Source organism: Chiloscyllium plagiosum, unplaced genomic scaffold (genome assembly GCF_037043375.1).
Source record: "Chiloscyllium plagiosum isolate Xiang-an unplaced genomic scaffold, Cpla_swu_hap1 HiC_scaffold_12, whole genome shotgun sequence".
Taxonomy (NCBI): domain Eukaryota; kingdom Metazoa; phylum Chordata; class Chondrichthyes; order Orectolobiformes; family Hemiscylliidae; genus Chiloscyllium; species Chiloscyllium plagiosum.
Genome location: NW_028270150.1, coordinates 107802601 through 107825312, shown reverse-complemented (window position 1 = coordinate 107825312; position 22712 = coordinate 107802601). Strand labels below are relative to the sequence as shown.

Below are 22712 nucleotides of genomic sequence, written 5' to 3'. Positions count from 1 at the left end.
CCAGTGTCATTTAACACAGTGAATTGTCTATCCATGCTGATAGACTACAACATCATCCACACACCATGATGGCTGATCAAACACAAAGACAGAGACCATGATGAGGAGTGAAATCTGGGGAGGGGGTACTTGAGTCATTGGAGTGAGTTCCATGAGTCATATTCAAGAGTAAGTGAGAACGAGAGGATGGACAGAGTGAAATAAAAAAGACAGAGGGTGAATTATAATGGTGGGGGGGTGGGTTTATGTGTGAGGAAAAAGAAAGATAATTTGGTTATAATGGAAGGAAGACAAGTCTCAGTCGAGTGTTTCTAAAAGAAAAGGGAAGAATAAATGGATACACATATCAATTTCCAACATCTGCTTCCATTTGATTTGCATTTTGACTTCCGTGAAGAGAGGTTTATTCTACTTTCATTTTATAATTAAAGTAAGATGAGATTCGAACCCATTGAGAGGGTTGAGATTTCATGGTAGACTTTTCCTTTCCCCTTATACAGCCAGCACTGTACCTGCTCCGGCCTGGAGCACAACTGCTACTCCAGTTATTCACATGTTGCCAGATTGCATCACTCCTGCTTTTGGTTCTATTTAGAGTCTTTGGACAAGAACTCCGCCAGTGAATTCAAATCACTGGAACCTGCCTCTTGGCTGCTGCCGGTTGGTTTGCTCATGAATGACTTGAATCATTGATGCAATCGGGTATTTCACCAGGCTCTTGAATTGCTCTCGAAATTTCGACTGAGTAGCCACATAAATAAATGTATTTGTGCAGCAACTTAAATTCTGCAGCACAAATCCAACTCTTTGAAATGTGAATTGTGAGTTGTTGTAATCTCTGATATTTGCACCAACAGTGTAATAATATAAGAAATGTAAGACATACACCATCCACAGAAGGATGAAGCTGCCCGATATGCTGAAAAGCAAAACTATAGATTTCCTTCTGCTCTTCATCTCAGTGTCAATATGATCCTCTATGTTTCTTCCACCCCTTAGTCCCTTACGGACTCGACTGGCGACTAAGATGTGTCTGACTGTCAGAGCGTTGAGTAACACAATTAAGGTGAATGGCAGCAATGGGTTTATAATCTTGTCAAACCAATCAAATCCTATCCATCCAGGCTCAGTATAAAAGTTTGGTTTTATGTAACAAAACCATGGGACATTGTTGATTACTTCACCAGCTTCAAGTGTAAAGTAAAGGGGGACACTTTTTAAACAGAACAGAATGCAAGATATTGATAGAACCACCAGGGCTACTTTATCAGTGCAGTAACTTGTTTTCAGCTTCTGGCAACAAATGGCCACAAATCGATCAAAGGAGAAAGTGACAGTGAACCAAACAGAACAGTCAGTTGTTGCACACCTCAGGATATTCATAACACTGCATACCGGTGTGATGTACAGAAAAGAACCTGGGACATAATAATAAAGGATGCGCCATAGCAGGACCTCAGTGATAATGACCAATAGGTCTGCAGATGCCATGGCAACCAAGTACCGAGTGGTGCACGTGCAGAGGCCACACTTTCCCCGGGCCAAAATGATAATCGCCAGTAGATTAACTGTAAAAGAGACAGGAGACAATATAAAATCGTAAATAATTTCAGAATATAGTCTGCCCCTGCCTCATACAGAAAGTATAGAAATTTGATGTAAAATAAAATTATATGGGAGATTCCAAAAGGATAAACCAAACAAAACATTCAGTTCAAAGTGCAATGTATCACAAATCCACCCTCATCCCTGTTTAAAACTTTATGATACTGATTACAACAAGCAAAGTTAGTGAAATAAACCATCCAAAACTCCTTACTCACAGGATCAGTCATCAAATGGATCAGACTCTCAATGAGGTCAACCCCATGTACTGAATAGAGAAGGACCCTGGAAAAATGATTGGAACTAATTCAGAGCCAAATCTATCCCAGGACCACACCAGATCAGCTATCATCCAGATCAGAATGCTCCTGGCATTTGGAGTGACTATATTCAGACTGTAACAATTTTATACAAACTGAGACATGAATGTACATTGGAATGGAACTTCTTCTTCAATCAGAACCAGAAATCATTCATGTTGCTGATTTTACACAGGACCACCCCTGATCTGTCCATGCTGTCTCCATATTTCACACAGAGTAGCATCGAAACATAGCAATTGGGAGTGGGAGTATGCAATTCAGCCCTTCAAGCCACCTCCACCATTTAATATGATGATGGTTGATCTTATCCTGGTCTCAACTCCATTAGCTCGAGCCCTTTATCCCACTTTTCACCAGAAACATATTGATTTCCTTCTTGAATGTGTTGATTGATTCTGCCTCCACTGCACATGGGGGCGGAGGTTCTGCAGATTCACAACCCTCTGAGAGGAATAGTTACTACTCATCTCCATTTTGAACCTGCCTCCTCTCACTCTATAACCTCTGCCCTCTTGTTCGAGACTGACCCACAAGGGGGGACATCAGTTCAACATCCACATTTCGTCTTTTATATATTTTATATGTCTCAATCGGATACCTCCTCATTCTTCTCACCTCCAGCAAGTATAACTGTAATGATTCACTGCTTCTCATATGACAAACCTTTTTCCCTGGAATCAGCTTTGTGAACCTCCTCTGAACTGGTGGCACCACACTCTACCTCAAGTAAGCAGACCAAAACTGGACAATTTCCAGATGTGGTCTCACCAATGCCTTACAAAATTGCAACAACATTTCTTTACTTTTATAATCCAGTCTGATCGCGATAAATGCCAGAAATCCAACTGCCTTTCTTATTGAACGGTGTACCTGCATATCCACTTGCTGTGTTTCATGCACAAAGATCCCTTTGCACTGATGAACTTTAAATCTGTTTCCAATTTAAACAATAAATTGTCTGGATGTTTTTTCCAACAAATGTGGACAATCTCATACTTATCCACATTAAACTCCATCTACCAGATTCTGGCCTATTCTCCTAGCCTATCATTGTCCATCTGGAACCGCTATATGTCCTCATCACAGCATGCTTTCCCATCTGTTTTAGTATCATCCACGAATGTTACTATGTTATGGAGTCATGGAATCATACAGCACAGAAACATTCTCTGCAGTCCAACTTATCCATCCAACCAAGTTTAGTTCCATTTGTCTGTGTTTGGCCCATATCCTCAAATCTTTCTTCTCTCACCTTAAAATCATGGCCTCTCATTTTGAACTTCCCTATCTGAGGGGAAAGACCATTGTTATTCACCTTATCCATGTTCCTCCTGACTTTATAAATCTCTATAAGGTTATCCTTCCATCTCCTACACTCCAGTGAAAAAGTTCCAGCAAATGCAACTTCTCCTGATAACCCAAAACCTTCAGTCCCAGAAACATTCTCCAGTACCCTCTCCAATTTAATAATATTCTCCATATATCAGGGTGACCAGGACTACACACAATACTCCAAAAGTGGCCGCACCAACATCGAGCAACCTGAAGCTCCCAACTCCTCAGGTCAATGGTTTGAGCACTGAAGGCAAGCGTGCCAAATAACCTTTGTGCCATTCTGCCCACCTGGGTCATAACTTCCAATGGATTATGTATCTGAACTGCAAGGTCTCACTGTTCCACAACACCCTCCAGGGCCCTAAAGGTCAGTCTCAGTTTTGAATATATTCAATTGTGGAACATCTGTGGTAGAGAATTTCAAAAATTTGCATGCCATTGAATAAAGACATTTCTCCTCATCTCAGTCCAAAACCATCAACCCTTTGCCTTGAGACTGTCCTGCTGTGCTTGGGATTCTCCTTTCAGGGATATCACCTCTCTCACTCTGACAAGTACATTCTGGATCTTGCATGTTTGAATAGATCACCCATTCACATAAACTCCGGGAATTATGGACCCAATTCACTTAGCCTCTTTCAGTAAGGAGCATCTGATCACAAGACCCAAACTAATGTATAGACAGGATAGATCAAGTGAATCCTTAGAAGTGTATAAAGGCAGTTGGAGTATACTTAAGAGGGAAATCTATCTATTCCTCTGATCATCTTATAAACCTCTATCAAGTCACCCCTCATCCTTCTCCGTTCCAATGAGAAAAGGCCTAGCACTCTCAACCTAACCTCGTACGACCTATTCTCCATTCGGCAACATCCTGGTAAATCTTCTCTGCACCCTCTCCAAAGCTTCCACATCTTTCCTAAAATGAGGCGACCAGAACTGCACACAGTACTCCAAATGTGGCCTAACCAAAGTCCTGTACAGTTGCAACATCACTTCACGACTCTTGAATTCAATCCCTCTGCTAATGAACGCTAATACACCATAGGCCTTCTTACAAGCTCTATCCACCTGAGTGGCAACTTTCAAAGATCTATGAACATAGACCCCAAGATCCCTCTGCTCCTCCACCTCACTAAGAACCCTACCGTTAACCCTGTATTCAGCATTCTTATTTGTCCTTCCAAAATGGACAACCTCACACTTGACAGGGTTGAACTCCATCTGACACTCCTCAGCCCAGCTCTGCATCATATCTAACTCCCTTTGCAGCCGACAACAGCCCTCCTCACTATCCACAACTCCACCAATCTTCGTATCATCTGCAAATTTACTGACCCACCCTTCGACTCCCTCTTCCAAGTCATTAATAAAGATTACAAACAGCAGAGGACCCAGAACTGATCCCTGCGGAACTCCACTTGTAACTGGGCTCCAGGCTGAATATTTACCATCTACCACCCACTCTCTGACTTCGACCGGTTAGCCAGTTTTCTATCCAACTGGCCAACTTTCCCTCTATCCCATGCCTCCTGACTTTCCACATAAGCCTACCATGGGGAACCTTATCAAATGCCTTACTAAAATCCATGTACACCACATCCACTGCTCTACCCTCATTCACATGCTTGGTCACCTCCTCAAAGAATTCAATAAGACTTGCAAGGCAAGACCCACCCCTCACAAATCTGTGCTGGCTGTCCCTAATCAAGCAGTGTCTTTCCAGATACTCATAAATCCTATCCCTCAGTACCCTTTCCATTACTTTGCCTACCACCGAAGTAAGACTAACTGGCCTGTAATTCCTGGGGTTATCCCTATTCCCTTTTTGAACAGGGGCACAATATTCACTATTCTCCAGTCCCCTGGTACCACCCCCGTTGACAGTGAAGACGAAAAGATCATTGCCAACAGTACTGCAATTTCCTCTCTTGCTTCTCACATAATCCAAGGATATATCCCGTCAGGCCTGGGGGAACATGTCTATCGTCAAGTTTTTCAAAATGCCCAACACATCTTCCTTCCTAACAAGTATCTCTTCTAGCTTACCAGTCTGTTTCATACTCTCCTCTTCAACAATACGGTACGATCTATTGGGAGAGGCTGAACAGGCTGGGGCTGTTCTCCCTGGAGCATTGGAGGCTGAGGGGTGACCTAATAGAGGTTTACAAAATTGTGAGGAGCATGGATAGAGTAAACAGGCAAAGTCTTTTCCCTGGGGTGGGGGTGTCCAGAACTAGAGGGCATGGGTTTAGGGTAAGAGGGGAAAGATATAAAAGAGACCTAAGGGGAAACTTTTTCATGCAGAGGCTGGTACGTGTATGGAATAAGCTGCCAGAGAAAGTGGTGCAACATTTAAAAGGCAGCTGGTTGGTCTATGAATAGGAAGGGTTTGGAGGGATATGGGCTGGGTGCTAGCAGATGACACTAGATTAGGTTGGAATATCTGGTCGGCATGCTCGTGGTGGACTGAAGGGTCTGTTTTCGAGCTGTACATCTCTATGACACTATAAACCATCTGTGATACCTCCTTCAATGCAAACGTATCTTTCCATGGATAGAGATCAAACTGCACACAGTACTTTTCTGACAATGAATGTCAGGTTAACTGGTTTACAGTTTCCTTGCTTTCTCATTTTCTCTTTCTTTCAACAGTGGTATTACAATTGGCAACTTCCAGTTTGCAAGGGCTGTTTTCGAACATAGGATGCAGTCTGTTGTGTCATAGAGTCATGATCAGAGACTCATTCAGCACAAAAACAGACCCTTCGGTCCAACTCATCCATGTTAACCAGACCTGCCAATCTGATCTCATCCCTTTTGCCTGCATTGGGCCCTGAAAACTCTAGACCCTTCCTGTTCAGATGTGCATCCAGGTGCATTTTCAATGTTACAATTAATCCTGCTTCGAGCACTTCCTGTGGTGGCACATCCCATCCTTGCACAACACTCTGTCTCCCTTTTAAACCTTTCTCCTCTCACCTTTAATCTATGCTCTTTGTTTTGGATTCCCCTACCTTCGGAATAAGACCTTGGCTATTCACCATATCCATGCCCATCATGATTTTATTAACCTCTATAAAGTCACTACTCAGCCTCCGTTGTTCCAGGTAAATAATGCCACATCCTGTTCAGTATCATCCTACAGCTCAAACCCTCCATCTCAATACATCCTTGCATACCTTTTGTTCAAGTTTAACATCTTTCCCAAAGCAGGACAACCAGAATTAGATTAGATTAGATTAGATTACTTACAGTGTGGAAACAGGCCCTTCGGCCCAACAAGTCCACACCGACCCGCCGAAGCGTAACCCACCCATACCCCTACATTTACCCCTTTTACCTAACACTACAGGCAATTTAGCATGGCCAATTCACCTGACTTGCACATCTTTGGACTGTGGGAGGAAACCGGAGCCCCCGGAGGAAACCCACGCAGACACGGGGAGAACGTGCAAACTCCACACAGTCAGTCGCCTGAGTCGGGAATTGAACCCGGGTCTCTGGCGCTGCGAGGCAGCAGTGCTAACCACTGTGCCACCGTGCCGCCCACTAATTGTTTGTATTGTTCTAAAAGAGACCTCACCAATGTCCCATCGAGCTGAAAAATGACATCCCAAGTCCGATAATCGATGCACTGACCACTGAAGGCAAGCATGCTAGACGTCTTTTGCACTGCCCTGTCTATCTGTGGCTCATAAAGTCTTCGAGATACAGACATGTGCAGAACAGAAACAGAACTTTCAGTTCAACTTTTCGATGCCAACCAGATCCCCGAAATCAATCTAGTCCCAACTGCCAGCACTTGGCCCACATCCCTCTAAACCTTACCTATTCATGTACCCTTTTAAATGTTGTAATTGTACCAGCTTCCATTACTTCCTCTGGCAGCTCATTCCATACACTCACCACCCTCTCCATGAAATTATTGCTACTTAGGTCTCTCTTAAATCTTTCCCATCTCACCTTAATCTGATGTGCTCTCCCTTTGGACTCCCCTACACTGGGGAAAGACCTTCATTGTTCACCCTAGACCAGCCCCTCGTAATAATATAAACTTCTAAAATGTCACCCATCAGCCTGCAGTGTGCAGGGAAAACAGCTCCAAGATACGGGTTTATAATCTTTCCAAGTATTATAAATGCAAATATTGGGACATAGAGGAAACCAAGATGAATGTCAGTGATTGGATGGGGTGCAAGAGAGACTGAATGTTGAAACTCATCAAGTCGCAAGAAGATTGGGGCAATTGAAAATATAGTTTTGCATCTGAACAAAAGAATGCATTCTCACATGAGAACGACTGGAATGGGGGATATACGGGAAACCTGGTAAATAGTAGAATTATAACTGATCTGGATGAGGATGTAGAAGGATGGGTTAGTAAATTTGTGGATGACACTCATGTCGGTAGAGTTGTGGACAGTGATGAAGGATATTGTAGGTTAAAGAGAAACATAGATAAGACATAGAGCTGGGCTGAGAGTTGGCAAATGGGGTTTAATGCAGGAAAGTGTGAGGTGATTCACTTTGGAAGGAGTAACATGAATACACAGTACTGAACTAATGGTAAGATTCTTGGTAGTGTAGATGAACAGAGAGATTTTGGTGTCCAAGTATAGAGTTCCCTGAAAGTTGCCACCCAGGGGTTGATAGGGTTGTCAAGAAGGCATACAGTGTTTTAGCTTTTATTGGTTGAGGGATCAAATTCTGGAACCATGAGGTTATGCTACAGCTGTACAAAACTCTGGTGCGACCACACTTGGAGTATTGTGTACAGTTCTGGTCACCACATTATAGGGAGGATGTGGAAGCTTTGGAAAGGGTGCAGAGGAGATTTACTAGGATGTTGCCTGGTATGGAGGGAAGGTCTTATGTGGAAAGGCTGAGGGACTTGAGGCTGTTTTAGTTAGAGAGAAGAAGGTTGAGAGATGACTGAACTGAGCCATATAAGCTAATCAGAGGGTTAGATCGGGTGGACAGGGAGACCCTTTTTCCTCGGATGGTGATGATGAGCACGAAGGGACATAGCTTTAAATTGAGGGATGATAGATATAGGTCAGAGGTAGTTTCTTTACTCAGAGAGTAGCAGGGGCGTGGAACACCTGCCTGCCTGCAACAGTAGTAGACTCACCAACTTTAAGGGCATTTAAAAGGTCATTGGATAGGCATATGGATGAAAATGAAATAGTGTAGGATAGTTGGGCTTCATTCCACAGGTCGGTGCAATATCGAGGGCCGTAAGGCCTGTACTGCGTTGTAATGTTCTATGTTCTATTTCTAATTGTAGAATCCGACAGACATGTAATGTAGAGATGAGGCCTTTCTGCCCATCCAGTCCATACCACCAAAGTTACACTCCTACCTGCACTTCTCCTACTTTTGTTCCATACTATACTCATAGCTTTGAATGTTATGGCATTCCAAGTGCTCATCCAAGAACCTTTTTAAAAGTTGTGAAGCTCCCACCTCGACTATCCTCCCAGGCAGTGCATTCCAGATTCCCACAACCCTCCAGGGGAAACAATAGTTTTCCTCAAATTCCCTCTAAGCCTCTTGCTCTTTCACTTTAAAATTATGTCCCCTTGTTATTGACCCTTAGATTAAGAGCAAAAGCTGCTGTCTATTCACCCTGTCCATGCCTCTCATAATCTTATCCACATCTACCAGGACCCCTTCAACTTCCTCTGCTCAATGGAAAACTATCCGAGCATATCCAGTCACTTTTTATAGCTAAAATGCTCCATCCAAGGCAAACTCCCGGGGCACCTCCTCTGCACCCCCACCGGTGTAATCACATCCTTCCTATAGCGTGGAGCCTGAACTGCACATGTCCTCCAGCTGTGACCAAAACAAACTTGTGTACAGCACCAGCATTATCTCCCTGCTCTTATATCTCACAACCAATAAAGGCAGGTTTCCCATGTGTCTTCTTAGCTGACTCATTAACCTGCCCTACCATTTTCAGGGTTCTATGAACTAGCACCCCAAGATCTCTTTGTTTCTCTGAGCTTCGTTCTATCCCTACATTCACACAGTGCTCTCTTGTATTGTCCCTTGTTCTAAAGGCACTGCTTCAAGTTTACATCTCATCAGAACAATCTGCTTACATCTTCCTGTCATCTAGCACCTTCCTCCTTACCGTCAATCACCAGGTCAATGCTCATGTCATTTGACAGCTGACATTTTGTTCACCAAGATTCTGATTTTCATAATTTATGATGATTACAAACAATAAGGAACCCAGCAATGAGGCCTGTGGTATGCCACTGCACAGCAGGCTCCAGTCACACAAACAGTCCTCCCCCACACCCTGTCTCCTGTCCCTCAGGCAACGTTGAATCTAACTTGCCAATTTACCCTGGATCATGAGCTTTTCCTTCTTTCACATTTTCCCATGTGGGATCTTGTCAAAAGTATTGCTGAAACCCATCAGCCAACCCATCCTCATCTATACACAAAGGTTATGCCATGTAATGTTTCACTAGCATAACTAAACATGACCCTGACTGAAAATGTCATGCTGACTATCCCTGATCAACCTTAACTCTCCAAATGGAGATTAATTTTCATCTTCACTAACTTCTCCAATACTTTTCCTACCATTGATGTTACCACTGGTGTCTTGTTCCCTAGTTTATTTCTATGACCCTACTTGTAAAGTGAAACCACTTTAGCTTCCCTCCAGACCTTCAGCATCTCACCTGTGGATAGAGATGATTTATAAATTGGGTCAGCCCACCTGTAATTTCAACCCTTCCCAGACCTGGGGATTCAAATCTACCAAAATCTCCAATAGCTCCTCACTTTTAAGATCAATCTAAAATCAATAACTTCACCGTCCAACTTCCCAATTTCTGTATTTTCACGTTGCTTCTCCCGAATAAACACAGATGTGAAGTATTCATTTCATACTAACCCAGAGTCCTGTGGGCTTCATGCACTGATTGCCCCTCTGGTCCATAATAGACCCGAATCTTCCAATTGTTATTCCCTTCTCCTTCATTTTCTTGGATAACATTTTGGGATTTTCCGTCATCTTGCCCACCAGTGCTTTCTCATACATCCTCTTTGCTCTCCTAATTTCTTTCTTTGGTTCCTCTCACACTTTCTACACATAGAACATAGAACATAGAAAATACAGCACAGTACAGGCCCTTTGGCCCTCGATGTTGCGCCGATCCAAGCCCACCTAACCTACTCAAGCCCACTATCCTCCATATGCCTATCTAATGCCCGTTTAAATGCCCATAAAGAGGGAGAGTCCACCACTGCTACTGGCAGGGCATTCCATCAACTCACGACTCGCTGAGTAAAGAATCTACTCCTAACATCTGACCTATACATACCACCCCTTAATTTAAAGCCATGCCCCCTCGTAATAGCTGACTCCATACGTGGAAAAAGGTTCTCATGGTCAACCCTATCTAAACCCCTAATCATCTTGTACACCTCTATCAAGTCACCCCTAAACCTTCTTTTCTCCAATGAAAACAGCCCCAAGTGCCTCAGCCTTTCCTCATACGATCTTCCTACCATACCAGGCAACATCCTGGTAAACCTCCTCTGCACCCGTTCCAGTGTCTCCACATCCTTCCTATAGTATGGCGACCAAAACTGTACACAATACTCCAGATGCGGCCGCACCAGAGTCTTATACAACTGCAACATGACCTCAGGGCTCCGGAACTCAATTCCTCTACCAATAAAAGCCAGTACGCCATATGCCTTCATTACCGCACTATTTACCTGGGTGGCAATTTTCAGAGATCTGTGTACATGGACACCAAGATCCCACTGCTCATCCACACTACCAAGTATCCGACCATTAGCCCAGTACCCCATCTTTTTGTTACTCTTATCAAAGTGAATCACCTCACACTTAGCTACATTGAACTCCATTTGCCACCTTTCTGCCCAGCTCTGCAACTTATCTATATTCTGCTGTAACCTGATACATCCTTCCTCACTGTCAACAACTCCACTGACTTTCGTATCATCCACAAACGTGCTCACCCAACCTTCTAGCCCCTCCTCCAGGTCATTTATAAAAATGACAAACAGCAATGGTCCCAATACAAATCCTTGTGGAACACCGCTAGTAACTGCACTCCAAGTTGAACCTTTACCATCAACTACTACCCTCTGTCTTCTTCCAGCCAGCCAACTCCTAATCCAAACCTCCAACTCACCCTCAATGCCATACCTCCATATTTTTTGCAGTAGCCTACCATGGGGAACCTTATCAAATGCCTTACTAAAATCCATATACACCACATCTACCGCTTTACCCTCGTCTACCTCCTTAGTCACCTTCTCAAAGAATTCAATAAGATTTGTGAGGCACGACCTGCCCTTCACAAAACCATGCTGACTATCCTTGATCACATTATTCCTATCCAGATGTTCATAAATCCTATCCCTTACAATTCTCTCTAAGACTTTGCCCACAACAGAAGTGAGACTCACCGGCCTATAGTTACGAGGGTTATCCCTACTCCCCTTCTTGAACAAGGGAACCACATTATGCTATCCTCCAGTCTACTGGCACTATTCCTGTAGACAACGAGGACATAAAAATCAAGGCCAATGGCTCTGCAATCTCCTCTCTTGCTTCCCAGAGAATCTTAGGATAAATGCCATCAGGCCCAGGGGTCTTATCTATTTTCACCCTTTCCAGAATTTCCAACACCTCTTCCCTACATACCTCAAAGCCATCCATTCTAATTAATTGTGACTCAATATTCACATCAGCAACAATGTCCTGTTCCTGACTGAATACTGACGAAAAGTATTCATTCAGTGTCTCCCCAATCTCTTCAGCCTTCACACGCAACTTCCCACTACTATCCTTGACTGGACCTATTCCTACCCTAGTCATTCTTTTATTCCTGACATACCTATAGAAAGCCTTAGGGTTTTCCCTAATCCTACCAACTAAGGACTTTTCATGTCCCCTCCTTGCTGCTCTTAGTTCTCTTTTCAGATCCTTCCTGGCTACCTTATAATTCTCAATCGCCCCAATTGAACCTTCACACCTCATCTTTACATAGGCCGCCCTCTTCCATTTAACAAGGGATTCCAATTCCTTATTAAACCACGGCTCCCTCACACGACCCTTTCCTCCCTGCCTGACAGGTACATACTTATCAAGGACACTCAATAGTTGCTCCTTGAACAAGCTCCACATATCAATTGTGCCCATGCCTTGAAGCCTACTTTTCCTAAGTCGTGCCTCACCGCATCATAATTTCCCTGCCCCCAGCTATAATTCTTGCCCTGAAGTGCACACTTATCCCTCTCCATCACTAGAGTAAAAGTTACCGAATTGTTGTCACTGTCCCCAAAGTGCTCACCTACCTCCAATTCTAACATCTGGCCTGGTTCGTTACCCAGAACCAAATCCAGTATGGCATCACCTCTTGTTGCAAGAGGAACATTGCACTGCCTTTAATGCCATCCCTCTAAAAGTAACCTTTTAAAAAAAAACTGGGTCTAAAGAATAGAACAAGCAAAATGCAGCACTTGCCTACTTACCACAACGGGTCTTATTATTAGGTGAGAGGAGGAGGGCGGGTGGGAGGCACTACCTCTGTAAATCTCTCAGTCCAATGTTGTTTTGCTACCTTTGTACATTTTAAACATTTCTTTTCTTTTCTATCTATTCCTGAATAGTCTTAGACATCCGTCAATCTTTGGGCTTGTTCTTACACTTTAATCAAAAGGGAAAATGTTGGATCTGTCCCACCACCTCCCACTTTATGAATGCCTCCTGTTGTTCTTCTGTAGATGCACACTCAAGTAGCTGTTCCCAGTCTAGTTTGTTGGATCATGCTTTATTTTAATAAAATCTGCCTTACCTCATACAAATTCCAACCCCTCCTGTTTTTTGTGTGGTTGAATATCTTTATTCTTTTCCATAACAACCTCAAAACAGATGCTGTTTTGGTTGTTATCACTGAAATGTACCCGCACTGTCACATTGAACACCTGCCAAAACCTGTCTAATCTGATTCCTGAGAATTAGGTACAGTCCTGCACACTCCCTTGGAGGATCATCTACACATTAACAAAAAATCTCTCCTGTATACATTTCAAGAAAACATGCCTGTTCTAATCCCTTTATTCTATGATTATCTCAATTAACTTTAGAAGAGTTGAAACTCTTTAATATAATAACACTATCATTATTTTTACACACTGTGTCAGAAATTGTTAATGTCCAAAAAACAAAGTCATTACAAGACTCTAGTGAATGGCCCAGGTTAATTTAAATTCTCCATTGAGTGAAACTTCCAGAAATTCATGATCAGACACTGTGGTCAGAGCTGCTCCAATTGGCCAATTGGTCATCAGTCTAGACATTTCTATTGAGAGATTTTCCCAGCAGTAACTTCAGTCAAAGCATTGCCCTTCACTAAGGTCTGTTTCTTCTCAAGGCAATAACCTGGGTGAGAACATATGACCAACATACACAACATTTGTTAGGAAATGAGACAACTTAATGAAATAATCTCAATAATTCAGTACAGTTGAGTCAACAATAAAATGTCACAGACTTGGGTGCCTTTAGCAAGGTGCAAAGCAGATTCATATGTGATAAAATAAAGCACAGAATAAAACAACAACCAGTCCCGATACAAACTTACACAACGACAATTGTAACACCCACTTACCAGGAACACCAATAACAACGAGGATCAGGTAGTATACTTTCACAATACTCTCAATTGGATAATGCATTTTCTGCACAAAATGATCTCTCTGTTTGAGAGGTAGGCAGTCTGTTTTCATTAAACTTTATGTGATTACATTTGAGGTCATTTCATTTATATGCCGTGGGAATTCCACGGGGATATTCAGGTTGCAGCATCTTTCAATGTATATATTTTTAATTCGACACAAATTACTGGAGCAGTTAATTTTCTGTTGTGATTTAACACGGTTCACTTGGAAAATACAGGTCACAATTGTGAACGAAAGCAAAATGCGATACCTTTTACACCAAAGAATCTGACATCTCTCAAACGCAATCAACACAACACCTAGATCAAGCATTTCTTCAGTGATGACAAATTCCCTCAACTCTCAACACAGTGACGTTAAGTATCACATGAGGGAGTGCCTCTGTCCTGATGGTCCTATTCCACTCTCGGATGAGGCTGTCCACTTTCATGATGGTTAAGTGATAACAGTAGATGACCGAGGGCATCTTTCCAACATTAAATTAGTACAACATGTGAAACTACAGACTGATACAACACTTTATTATGATACAGCAGCACAATGTAATACAATGTTTAAAATGAATGTAACACCTCAAGTAATTAACCTCATATCAAAACAGACTTGCAACAGACAAAGAACATGTAATTTATACAGTTATTGCAATTGTCTTGATCTGGTACAGCTCCTCCAACTGTTGAGAACATATCAACACACTCCAGTACTCAGATACTATTCTATCCAGAACATCTCGAGGTTAGTTAATTGCTTGTTTTTTACATATATCAACTTTCATCCTACACTGTGTCAGAAAATACCTTCAACCAATCCATTAATTCCGAGATGACCTAACACCAGGGGAGGTGTGGAGATGTACACGTGCAAGGGTGGTATGTGATAATTAGCAGAAGGTTCCCTTGCCCATGTTTCACTTGATGCCAGATGACTTCGTTGGCTCCAGAGTCAGTTGTGAGCGCTCCCAGAGCATCTGTTCCCCATTGACATTATACCTTTGTGCTGTCACATGTGCTTGGTCTTTCCTGCCACTGGAACAGGACATACCCAAGGATGATGATGTTATGGTACTGTCTGGGACATTGTGAGGGATGGGTTTACAGTATGGAAGATAGAATATGGTAGGGGAGATAAGAACGATTGAAGCAAAAATGGATGTTAAAGATCCAAATGTTGGTGCAGAGAAAATAAGGGCTTGAAGCAAATAGACAATAGACAATAGGTGCAGGAGTAGGCCATTCTGCCCTTCGAGCCTGCACCACCATTCAATATGGTCATGGCTGATCATCCTTAATCAGTATCCTGTTCCTGCCTTATCTCCATAACCCTTGATTCCACAATCCTTGAGAGCTCTATCCAACCCTTTCTTAAATGAATCCAGAGACTGGATTCTGGGGAAGAGCATTCCACACAGCCACCACTCTCTGGGTGAAGAAGTTTCTCCTCACCTCTGTCCTAAATGGTCTACCCCGTAGGACTGAAGTACAAAATAAAGGTGGAAGAAATATCGAAAAGACATGGCTTAAAGTGCTCTCTCTGATTGGATGGAGTTTTCTGAATCAAGTTGATGAATCAGCAGTGCACATAGTTAGACATGGCTGTACTGATTTTCATGATTCACAAACACAGTATTAGGGGAGGCAATTGTCTCAGAGTACTATAGATGGAGTGTTAATCCAAAGATCCAAGTAGTGTTCTGGGGACCTAAGTTCAAACCCTTCCACAGTCTAATGATCACCATGAATCCATTGCCAGGAAAACCCACCTGGTTCACTAATGTCCTTGAAGGAAGGAAACTGCCATCCTTACCTGGTCTGGCCTATGTGTGACTCCAGACCCACAGTAATGTGATTGATTCTTAGCTGCTCTCTGGACAATTAAAGATGGGCAATAAACGTTGGCTTTGCCAGTTTTGTCCTCATCCTGTGATAGAATAAAGTTAGCTAGTGGAGGCGGTGGACTATTTGGAAGTAATTGTCTGATCGTTTATTAAACTTATTAAGAAGCAACAGTTTTGATATGATACATTCATCAATTAAGTACCGTAAGTAAACAGTCATGCCAATTGTGGATTGTTCACTGATATCAGAGGACTAACAGGCTCTTGTTAGAGAATATTTCGGTCTCATTCATTTGTTGAAGGCATTTTTCTTCTGACTATCTGGGATCTGTGTAAACTCTTTTGTAACTTCCTTGTCCCCAGTGCAGTTATCCCAATGCAGAATTGATCCAGCCCCTACAGCCTTCCCCTTGTAGCACATATTCTGAGGACCTCCTCTCTGTGCCTGGCCCTCATTGTTCTTATTTCTCAGGGCAGGTTATTTTCTCTGTGTCAATTACCTGTACCAATTGTCATCGAGCAGCCATTCATGATGTTGGATGATCATTATCCCCTTGCCTGTCTTCATCTGAGAGTTAGTCCACCATTCTTTCTAAGAACAAATGCTTCCTATTTTCATAAACAGCTCCTTAATAGGAGGGTGTGTTAGCACCAAGTGATTTGTTGATGGTAGCTCAACGGGCATCATGATGTCTGTGCTTCTTTTTGTTATTCCTCTCTTTGTATTTGTATGTTAGAAATTTGGAAAGCTGAGCACCGCTATACTTTCTGTGTAATAATTCAGGAGGTCTCTCTGGAAAGCAACATCATTCATTGTTGAACACAAAGATAGAGCCACTACTCGTGACTTGCACAGACTAGTCCATGACCAGGGCGCAGTTTTGTAGACCCATCTCTTCACCTGCTTTCTGACAATTTCGAATCAATCTGTTCAGGGATGTTATTACACACCTCTGAAGCAAGTGGGACCTATATTCCAGGGAACCCATACTCAACAGGATCTGTGGGGGGAGATTAGCCTATGGCCTTGTCAAAAGTTATCATGGCTATGTCTAACCTAATACATATCAACACTGTGCTCTCTCAATCTCCAAATCTCCAAGGAAATCAACCCAAGTCTGTCCAGTCTCTTTTTGTAATCAGATCTGTGAGCGGCACGGTGGCACAGTGGTTAGCACTGCTGCCTCACAGCGCTAGAGACCTGGGTTCAATTCCCGCCTCAGGCGACTGACTGTGTGGAGTTTGCACGTTCTCCCCGTGTCTGCGTGGGTTTCCTCCGGGTGCTCCGGTTTCCTCCCACAGTCCAAAGATGTGCAGGTCAGGTGAATTGGCCATGCTAAATTGCCTGCAGTGTTAGGTAAAGGGTAAATGTAGGGGTATGGATGGTTTGCGCTTCGGCGGGGCGGTGTGGACTTGTTGGGCCGAAGGGCCTGTTTCCACACTGTAAGTAATCTAATCTAATCTCCCAGGGCAGGCAGCACCCTGATAAATCACCTGCCCACTCTCTCCAGTGCAATCACGTCTTCATTATTATGTGGATCCCAGACAGCTCATAATAGTCTAGCTCCAGTCTAAGCAACATTTTATACTGTTCCAGCATTCCAGTGAGCTGACAGAAAGTGAGATATCAGTGACTGGAATACAAAAAAAGTAAATCTTTAGTTGTGGAACAATATGAGAGCAACAAACCATTGTAATTCTGCAGAGAAGTACTTGCTTCCTTCTGTGTAATTTTAGATTGTGATGCTACAACAATCAAATTCCCCGCTAGCATTCACTCACAAATTACTAATGTTTTACTCATAGCATTTTGAGGAAAGGACATGAAGGAAAACTAAAAACATGTGTAATTATTGAAGTGTTTTTGATAATTTACATAATGCATGTAATGTGCATTTTGCAAATAAGATGGGGATATATTTATCACAAATGACACATTCATTTATTTTCAGAAGGATGATATGTGTGAAAAGTGTAGAAAGTCCATGAAAACTATTGCTGATATGACGCACAAAAGTTCTGAATAGGTACTACTGAACGTCCTTTATAGTCAGCTTCTACAGGAGTTTATTGTACAGAGGCTTACAAATTGAAAAAGAGGGTAGTTCACAAATCCAACAAATTGATGCACTTCCTTCATGTTCGTTGGCCACCTCTTCTCTGAATCTTTAGATCATCCACGATTCATTCCATTCTGGCAGATCATTGATTATTTCAGGCTGCCTGCAGAAATGCTCATCCAGAGCAATGGGAATGCATATTGTTACAATGTGGAGGTCGAACCCCTCTGCTAACTCAAGCCAAAACACCCAGGAAAGTTTTAGATTACCTACAGTGTGGAAACAGGCCCTTCGGGCCAAGAAGTCCACATCGACCTGCAACCCACCCATACCCCTTCACCTAACACTACGGGCAATTTAGCTTGCACATCTTCAGACTGTGGGAGGAAACCAGAGCACCTGGAGGAAACCCACGCAGACACGGGGAGAATGTGCAAACTCCACACAGACAGGCAGGAATTGAACCCAGGTCTCCAGCATTGTGAGGCAGCAGTGCTGACCACTGTGCCACCATGCCACCCACAAAGTTTGTCTCATCTCGTAATCTGTTAAAATCAGAGTCAGTGAAAATAAACCCCTTACTTCCACTGTTTAAAGAAAAAAAACAATTTATTATTCTAACTCTAACAGTGAACACCACACAAAAACTATTAATAAATCTAAGCCCCTCTTTCTTAATTAACTACTATCTGACCTCAACGCTATAAAAATGCTGCTTCAATAACACAAACATTACGTTAATTTAATCTCAAATCCACAGTCTCTCATGCTGTCTTTCTTCTAGTCTTCCGAAACTGTTACTTCCTTCTGTCCATCTCATTCTGCTGTCTTCTCCCTGGGTAATCTCGTTACTTTTTACTGCTTTTACAGGAAAACATGCCTTTTGATAGTCAGTGCCTTCTGAGATTTCTTTGAGAGCAAAATGCTTTAATTTCTTCAGATGACAGTTGCGCGACTGTTGTTGCTCTGACCAATTTTCAAAATGCCCCCCAACGTCAAACCTTCTCATTGGTCCGATGCTGTCAACACATTAAATTCAAACTCAATTGGTTTTTGGTGTCCTGGGCATAATTTAAATTAATTAGTTAAATTTGATTGTTGTCAAAACAGCAACCAAACCTCAGAGGTCCATTAAACAGCCAATTGTCACATGTATCTATTTTGGAACAGTCCCTCTCCAAGCTGCTCTGTATACTGGCAGCTCTGACTGTACTTTAAATCCAGAAAACACTTTCTATGTTAAAGTGACCACACACTCTTTGAACTTTCTAACACCTCCCCCGCCTTCAGAAAGAAATGAACCATCATCATGAAAAATGCCTTCATTCTTCACTTCTGTTTCTAAACCTCAATACAATTATCATGAAACACATAGGTCATTAATCTAAGTTATGCCTCTTATATTAATTCTGCACACAGATATAACTTTGGAATCACCACCATCCAATCTTATCTACACTTAAACTTTTAAATCTGTGATAACTCATCTGAAGTATCATTTTTATTACCCACAACATTACAATTTGTAAATTAAAAATCTGTAACATAAGACTCCATCAAAATAGTCTCATATTTTTGTCTTTAAATCTTTCCCAAAATGTGAGAGGGTTGTCATCAGTGCACACAGCCGGCTCTGAAACATTGTTCCTCACAGAAACATTACAATGTTGGAAGGCCATTACCAAACTCAATCATTCCTTTTTGGATGGTGGAGAATTTCTCCGAGTAGATATTGCATTTCTTTGAAAAGTAGCCAATTGGATGCCCAAAAATGTGTTGCTGGAAAAGCGCAGCATGTCAGGCAGCATCAAAGGAGAAGGAGAATCGACGTTTCGGGCATAAGCCCTTCGATGTCGATTCTCCTTCTCGTTGGATGCTGCCTGACCTGCTGCACTTTTCCAGCAATACATTTTTAAGCTCTGATCCCCAGCATCTGCAGTCCTCACTTTCTCCTAATTGGATGCTCAATTCCATCACCAACTTCCTGCATCAATACAGCACCAAGCCCTATATCATTAGCATCGATTGCAACTTTCAAGGGTTTTTAAAAGTTTGGTTTAGCTAAAACTGGTGCAGTGGTTAATACAGCTTTTAAATTCTCAAATGTCTCCTGACATTGTTCTGGCCACTGAAATTTTGTGTTCTTCTTCAGTAAACCTGTCAGCAGTGACACCACGCTGCTGATTTTTGGGAGAAACAATCTGCTCAGTCCCAAATCTTCGAGGATGGTCATGGAACTTCCTCGATGGCCTTCATCTTCGCATTCCTTGAGGTCACTTTTCCATGTGCGATATTATGGAACATAGAACATAGAACAATGCAGCACAGTACAAACTCTTTTGCCCTCGATGTTGTACTGGCCTTTTATCCTATTCTAAGATCAAACTCACCTACATATCCTTCATGGTACTATCTTCCATGTGCCTATCCAAGAGTTGCTTCAATCTCCCTAATGTCTCTGACTCTCCTACAGCTGCTGGTAGTGCATTCCACACACCTACCACTCTCTGTGCAAAGAACCGACCTCTGACATCTCCCCTTTCCTCCAATCACTTTAAAATTACGTCCCTTTCTTATCATCATTTCCACCCTGGTAATAAGTCTCTGGCTAACCACTCTATCTATGCCTCTCAACATCTTGTACACCTTGATCGAGCCATCTCTCATCCTTCTTCTCTCCAATGAGAACAGTCCCAGCTCCCTCAACCTTTCTTCATCAGACATGCCCTCCAGTCCAGGCAACATCCTGGTAAATCTACATTGTACCATCTCTAAAGCTTCCATATCCTTCCTATAATGAGGTGACAAGAAGATCACCTCTGCCTTCGCGAATTCTCTTTTCTTTAAGTTTATTACTAGTTTTGCTTTTTCTAATCATTCAAAGAGCTTTACCAACTGCACCATATGATCTTTCTATGAATGGCTAAAGATCACTACATCATCCAGATAAACGGCATGAGGTGGGGGGTGGGGAAATGAGGAAACTGGTAAAATTGACGTTGATCATGTGTGGTTGGCTTTTGTTGATTTCACTAAATCAAAACTCCCTCACACCAAAGATAGTCAGCGGGAAATTGAGAAACAAATATGTAAGGAGATCTCAGTTATCTGTACGAATAACAGGATGGTTATGTTAGGTGATTTTAACTTACCAAACATAAGGGTTAAGGGTTTAGGTGGAGAGGAATTTGTTAAATATATTCAAGATAATTTTCTGACTGAGTATGTGGATGTATCTACTAGAGAAGGTGCAAAACTTGACCTGCTCTTGGGAAATAAGGCAGGGCAGGTGACTGAAGTGTCAATGGGGGAGTACTTTGGGGCCAATGACCATAATTCTATTTAGTTAAAATAGCGATGGAAAAGGATAGATCGCATCTAAAAGTTAAAGTTCTAAATTGGAGGAAGGCCAATTTTGATGGTATTAGGCAAGAACTTTCAAAAGCTGATTGTGGCGGATGTTCGCAGGTAAAGGGACGGGTGGAAAATGGGAAGCCTAACAGTATGTTCCTGTTAGGGTGAAAGGCAAGGCTGGTAGTTGTAGGAAATGTTGGATAATGAGAGAAATTGAGGTTTTGGTCAAGAAAAAGAAGTAAGCATATGTCAGGTGTAGACAGCAGAGGTCGAGTGAATCCTTAGAAGAGTATAAAGGAATATACTTGAGAGGGAATTCAGGATGGCAAAAAGGGGACATGAGAAAGCTTTGGCAAATAGGGTTAAGGAGAATCCAAAGGTATCTAATGAACACAGTAAGGACAAAAGGGTAAAGAGGGAGAGAATAGGGCCCCTCTAAGATCAGCAAAGCAGCATATGTGTGAAACCGCAGGAGATGGGGGAGATATTAAACGAGTATTTTGCATCAGTGTTTACTGTGGAGAAGGACATTGGAGATATAGAATGTGTGGAAATAGATGGTCACATCTTGAAAAATGTCCATATTACAGAGGAGGAGGTGCTGAATGTCTTGAAGAGCATAAAGGTGGATAAATCCCCAGGACTGTGGGAAGTTAGGGAAGCTATTGCTGGGCCCCTTTCAGAGATATTTGGATCATTGATAGCTACAGGTGAGGTGCCAGAAGACTGGAGGTTGGCTAAAGTGATGCCACTATTTAAGAAAGGTGGCAAGGAAAAGCCAGGACACTATAGACCAATGAGCCTGACATCAGTGATGGGCAAGTTGTAGGAGGGAATCCTGAGGGACAGGATTTGTGTGAATTTTGAAGGACAAGGACTGATTGGGGATTGTCAACATGGCATTGTGCATGGAAAATCATGTCTCATAATATCGATTGAATTGTTTAAAGAAGTAATAAAGAGGATTGATGAGGGCAGAGTGGTGGATGTGATTTATATGAACTTCAGTAAGGCATTGGCAAGATTCATCATGGTCGACTAGTCAGCAAGATTAGATCGCATGGGATACAGGGAGAATTAGCCATTCGATATAGAACTGGCTTGTAGGTAGAAGATAGAGGGTTGTGGTGGAGGGTTGTTTTTCAGACTGGAGGCCTGTGACCAGTGAAGTGCCACAAGGATCAGTGCTGGGTCCACTACTTTTTGTCATTTCTATAAAGGATTTGGATGTGAATACAGGAGGTACAGTTAGTAAGTTTGCAGATGACACCAAAATTGAAGGTGCAGTGGACAGCAAAGAAGGTTACTTCAGACTACAACAGAATCTTGGTCAGATGGGCCAATGGCCCGAGGATTGGCAGATGGAGTGTAATTTAAAAATGTGAGGTGCTGTATTTTGGAAAGACAATTCAGGGCAGGACTTATACACTTAATGGTAAGGTCCTGAGGTGTATT

At 42.4% G+C, this 22712-nt stretch overlaps 1 protein-coding gene across 1 annotated transcript; it reads right to left on the bottom strand.

Moving 5' to 3' along the window:
- Positions 1 to 630: 630 nt before the first annotated feature.
- LOC148148703 (putative G protein-coupled receptor 139) lies at positions 631 to 14006 on the bottom strand. The gene is made up of 2 exons (XM_087992367.1): positions 13940 to 14006; positions 631 to 1568 (listed from the first exon to the last, which is right to left on the bottom strand). Exons 1-2 carry the CDS (start codon positions 14004 to 14006, stop codon positions 631 to 633), a joined length of 1005 nt encoding a protein of 334 aa, XP_087848493.1.
- Positions 14007 to 22712: the final 8706 nt, after the last annotated feature.